The sequence below is a fragment of the Acyrthosiphon pisum genome, unplaced genomic scaffold (genome assembly GCF_005508785.2).
Source record: "Acyrthosiphon pisum isolate AL4f unplaced genomic scaffold, pea_aphid_22Mar2018_4r6ur Scaffold_9319;HRSCAF=9915, whole genome shotgun sequence".
NCBI classification, from domain to species: Eukaryota; Metazoa; Arthropoda; class Insecta; order Hemiptera; family Aphididae; genus Acyrthosiphon; species Acyrthosiphon pisum.
In genome coordinates, this window is record NW_021779385.1 from 7,628 (window position 1) to 13,706 (window position 6,079).

Consider the following 6,079-nt stretch of genomic DNA (forward strand, 5'->3'; position numbering starts at 1 on the left):
GCAGTTAATTTTCTGAAAATAGTAACTAACTTGTAACTTCACTGCAATGTCGCGCGGGCTATTTATATACAAGGTGGTTGTTTTAACATTATACCGAAAAGTATTAACCGATTTTAAATATATATATATATATATATTATTTAATTTTTTAAACATAATTTGAAGTCTTTACGAAACATTATTTTATAAAAAAAATAAGCTACCTATATGTATTATTGTTTTTATATCGTTATAGTTGTTGAAGGGTTTACATTTTTAAACGATGGATACATGCGTCTGATTTTGTATCCCAAATCAAAATATTTTTCTAAGAACTTCAATGTATAAAAATTAAATTTCGAATGATTAGATAATTATTTTAGTGATAGGTTATACACATTTCAAATATTAGATAAGCGGAGCATTATAGATTTTAATAAACCGAAACTTCAAAAAACTGTTTTGAGGTATCAAAACTTTAAATACTTATCAGTATCTAGTTTAAGTTATACTTTATAAGTTCATGCGGTTTTAACTTGTTAACTATGTTAATTAACACACGTTGGAAATTCGATATTTTTATGTAGTTAAATTGTTAAACAATATTCTGTTTTGGTCGCTTAGGAGTATAATGTAAAATTATATTGTACTGTAAGTGTATGCTGTCATCTGAAAAAGTATAAACAAAAAATAATAATGATAAAAATAGTAATAATACCTAAGTTGTAATTTTTATTAAAAATGTAGTTTTACAATGACTTCAAATCATGTATTAAAAATGTTTCCAGAAACGTTTATACTTTTCGATGAAATGAGTGTTTACTTTTAAAAGAAACACTTTGTGAACAGACGTTAATATAAAATATTCACTAAGAATTTACCCTTTATCGACATTTTAATATCATGGATAAAAAAAATAAATATAAACAAGTGCTGTTATACTATACATTCGAGGAAAAGATAAAAAGTGATATCAAATTACAATACAGCAATACAATCAAATATTTTAATAAGTCCGACACGCAATTTGTCATCTATATACAATATACATATTGTATATCGTATATTATATTTGTATAGAATGTTTACAATAGTATATAATATATATGATTTTGTTTTTTTAATATCGTAATATTTAATCATCTACATATATAATAATAGTTTTTTTTTAAATGGAAATAGTTTCATCAGTAAGATATGCTCAACTGGGATATGTCATGTTACATAAATTGTTACAATATAATATAATGTTAATATAATCTATAATTAATGAATAATAATAATAATTAACAATTCACGCGAAAAGCACGTAGTTACAAGTTGAATACAAACCACTCGACGTCCGTTTCCTTATTGTATTTGGTCGTTGAAAGGGGAGACAAAATTATATAATGACAGGATATTGTATCGTACGGGTTTTCGTGGGGGCTTTTGGGGGATGGGGTAAAAATTTGATGTCCACGGCGGCGTTATGTATCGTTACATCGTATACGTATATGTACAAGGCACCCCGTCGTTTAATTGATCGTTGCGTGTTTGCCGTCGGTCTGGTCGTTAGAAAACGCCCGAGAATGACCTCGAACGAGTATTTTTTTTTTTTCAAAAAATATACACCTATATGGTATTAAGTTCACGCACGAGCAGTCGTCACGCGTCCGGCGCCCATTCGTGCGGCATGAAACGGACGGCGAGCGGCATCACGACCAACATCATCAGCAGCGTCGTGTCCAGAGACTTGGGCGGCGGTGCGGGGTTGCAGCCGTCCGCGTCGTCGCAACTCTGCAAACAGCCATCGACATACCTGGTAAAAAAAAAAAAAAATGTACGCATATAGGTACGTCCGTGTATAATAATATATACCTGCTAAAAGTCCTGAACGCACATATGCGATTAAATTGAATACAAAAAACAAAACATGACCGTTTGGCGACACCGAAATGGCGGATTTAACGGGCAGGTCGTTTCGTAGGCAAACGCAGACTAATATGCGCGCGGCCCTACCTATATTGTATGTTGTTCTGGAGCTCACCTTGATATTACAGCGAAAAGGTTTTGTGTGGTTTTGTCACGCGGTACACGAATATGAATTTTGGCTTTTGCACAAATTGCCACTTAAGGCTACCATCGTTTCAATCTTAAGGCGCCCGGTGCCAATGTGATTTTGACCTCAAAAACACGGTTTACGGGAATAATGATCCTGCCCTGTAGAGTTAACCAAATTTGATAATTTTTTTTTTTATTAATAGAGGAAAATATTCTACAGCCCGCATCGAACTCTTTTTTTCGATATTTTCATCTCAAACTTAATTATAAGTCTTTAAAAAAAAGACAATTTTTAGCTTTTTTTATAAATTATTTTATACTATTATTTAAAATAAAATACAAAATCAGAGATCGATGCGGGCTATAGGAAGTCTTCTTCTTTCAGATAAAAAAATACTCATCAAAATCCGACAATTCTATAAAGCTTGAGAGTTATTCCCGTAAAGCAACTTTTTTCGATATAATACACCCTATCAACCACCCCTAAATAGTTATCGGGTAGTAGATTAGTGGAAAAGTCTTATAATTGAGGTAGCAACTAAAATATAAAATTTAATTTTCAAATTTTATAGAATTGTGGAAAATTTTAAAAACTGGCACCGGGGCCCTTAAATCCGTGGCCGGGTAAGTTAATGATATTTTATACCGGGTAGTTGACCGAAAAAGTTTAAAAAAGTTTAGAATTTATATGGATTACCTAGGTATCAATTTATTATTATATTCAGTTAAGTCAATAGTTGTATAGAAACCACCAAAATGAACTATATGGTAAATTGAGTTGATTTTTGTTAGATTTAACAATAGCTGAGAGATACAGTTTAAAATAAATGTCTGTATGCCTTAAAATATGGTGTAAGATAGTTGGTAGATAAATCGTAGCACGCTGCTTGATATTTTTTGCCATGCAAGAAAAATCTACGAATCATAAATATGTTTTTGGGGGCAGGGTTACCATGGTAACAATAATAAATGTTATAAGCGATACGAAAATCGGTCAGAAAAAAATAAAGTTGTAGCCACCTCAAAAACATATTTGTGTTAAATTAAGTTATTTTTATTGAACGATTCTGACTATAAATATGACAAGAAGAGGTACATTTGAGGATTACATTTTTAATCTTCTCTTACGTAGCGTACTATCGTCAATAATAATTTTGTTATATAATTATTTATAGATAAATGGATAATGGATTTGATTGGTAGTAACTTTTATTTATTAAGTTAGTATCATTAAAAATCAATTAAGTTAAATGTTTAGTTTCAAATGCAAAAAGTGAAGTTAAAATTAAACCATTAACATTTTTAAATAGTTTATGATAATTATTGAAATAATTAAATCTGCCACCGATGAGTATATTATACAATATAATATATACCTAATACATATCGAAAGCCGTTAAATAACATCATCGCCTTTACTGAATTTTAATTTTGCGATCTGTTGACGATTAATATTGTAACCGACCTCGAGCATCATAGATATTACTCTGGGTCCAACTCTTATGGGTACAGAACGTTTCATGCACCAATCATCCACACAGAGTTTCGTTATTATATATTTTTTTATTACAACGACCGGACATTCGTGTTATGATAAATTATCCGTACTGATCACATTGATTAATTACTTTTATCATATTTTATTGTATTCCGCGGCCTATTCATATACGAACAACACGGATAACCATACACTACATCGTACCCTGTCGATCACACGAAATCGTTGTTTTGTGTGGAATACGTTGTGAAAATGTTCACATTTCCAAATTAATTCAGACCGTTAAAAACGTAGGCAGGTGGAATAACTTATCATATTATGTATGACGTACTACATGCAAGTGAAGTACAAAGAGTATGCCTAAGTAGTCGTCTAAAATTTGCCAACAATCAGATGTAAGTACTATGTATGTATAATTATTCTATATACAGTTTGAACGTACAACACGTCACATCATCACCTTTTCGTCATTTTATTTGAAATTATATTAGGTATTTATTATATTAATATAATATTCATAAATTGTTCTCGGATTTCAAATAAAAGTTTATTAATTTGAAGAAAAACAATAGGTACGAGTTTTTATTTTTATAGGTATATTTGTACTGTAAGACAGAGAATATTGCCATTCGAATACTGATCGACGGACTGATTGATGCCGTCACGGTACGACGAACTTTGATTTGCAGATGACTTAACAATAACATCAAAACGGAAACGAAATACGAAAACGCTACCATATAATACGAGAAACGCAAAAAATATGCCTCGACGTTGGTCACGAATGGCAATACAGTATTATAATATTATGCTACAACAAAACACAGTCTATTGTGCTGGAGCGAGCAAACGAATTCGTCTATACCTCTATTGTAGGAAGCCAGGAAATCGAGTCGGCGAGCGAGTACCACGGTGACTGGCGTCGCACAAAAGAAAAAATAAGTATAATAAACCAGGAAAAATGCGCGATTCGTGTACGAAAAAAAAATGTATTAAATTGAGACCGGAGGAAAATCGATAGAAAACTTATGTCTCCATTATTTGGACGGAGTGAGATTGCGGGAAAAATAGAAATTAATGAAACATTAATAATTTCATGAATTCGAACGGGAACGACGGCGATGTTACGGGAGAATACACAAAACTAGCTGGACAGAACACTCCAAACAAGCGCAAACACAACTGTTTGAATATTTAATCAAAATTAGTATTCAGACTTTTAAGATATTTACATAAATCAACTCTGCGTGAAATGGTTATCTCTAGCTCTGACAATAAAAAACAAAGAAAAAATGAGAAAACAACGATTTTATATAATTGGTAGGATAGTTATTATTATTTTGAATTCGGGAAAACAAAAAAAGAATTTAAATATTTTAATAAGTTTATGGTTCCTTGATGTAAAATAATAATTTACCAAAACCGTGCTGGAAAATATTAACATAATATTATTATAAATAATACTTGTTATAGGTAGGTAATAACTATAGTTTTAATCAACGAATAACATTTTCCTTCTTTATTCTTTGTGTTGAGGCCCTAAAGAAAAACTGTACTAAAAATAATTTATCTTTTGATGTCCATTAAAAGTTAATTTCCTTTTCTATTTTATTATTAAATCTTTTTGCTCTTTATTATAGCAATATTACCAAAAAAATGTACAACGGGCGTGTAATACATTTTAAACAATATTTTGCTCAATCGACAATCGATTAGAAACAAAAAAAAAATAAATAAACGACTGATGCGGGCACACCTTATTGCGTTTCTTTTAAATAAATCGGTTTGCGCAGTAATATTTATTGCATAAGTATATTATTATATATTACAGAGTGATTTTCCAAGCATAATCGACCCCATTATTTTCTCATCAATTGATTAAAATGTGGATTGGCGAGCTCGGTGAATCTCCCTGACATATCATCCTTCTATATTAGAAAATTAAATCCTTACTTGTCATCGAAATAGAATCCTCCGCAATGCGACATCCGAATAATTTCTGTGTCTGTGGTCAAGGTGCCGCTGTCCAATGCACATCCTCTAACCGTAACGTGCTGTCCGGTAGCTTCTAAAAAATAATGTAATTTTACTTCACTATAGTATAATATAAAGTGCACACCACGACTTTAGATAGATTCTATTTAAAGCCGTGGTGCACACCTAGAAAAAGACCGTCACAATTCGAAACATATATGGTTTAGAGAAACACACAGCAAAGTTCTTAAGTGAATGAAAGACGTGACTCACGTGAGTGGAAAACGATAAGATACCAAGAAAGTTTGTGATTTAACCTGACTGAGTACAATCTATAGTAAGTGCAAGACTGTCGCAAATCCAGACTTGGTAATTTTGTATTCGAGCAATCCGGTAAAATTAAATGTTTGTATAAATATGTAAGATACCAAAAATATAAATATGTTGGTCTTGAATCGAAGTTACTGCTATTAGTTAAATTAAATAATATTATTATGTATGGAAATAAATTGCTTTGAAAATTCCTGATAATTCGTAAAAAAGTACACTGACATAATGGTACAGTTTATGATTTTCTGCATTTTA

General features: G+C 31.1%; 1 protein-coding gene across 1 annotated transcript; it reads right to left on the minus strand.

Annotated features, from left to right (window-relative positions):
* Positions 1–967: 967 nt before the first annotated feature.
* Positions 968–5,588, minus strand: LOC100158912 (CG31323-like; the record flags this gene model as incomplete). The annotated part of the gene is given in 2 exon segments (NM_001163210.1): positions 968–1,780; positions 5,474–5,588. Coding segments are annotated over 2 exon segments (269 nt in total), but the record flags the coding sequence as incomplete, so codon positions are not given.
* Positions 5,589–6,079: the final 491 nt, after the last annotated feature.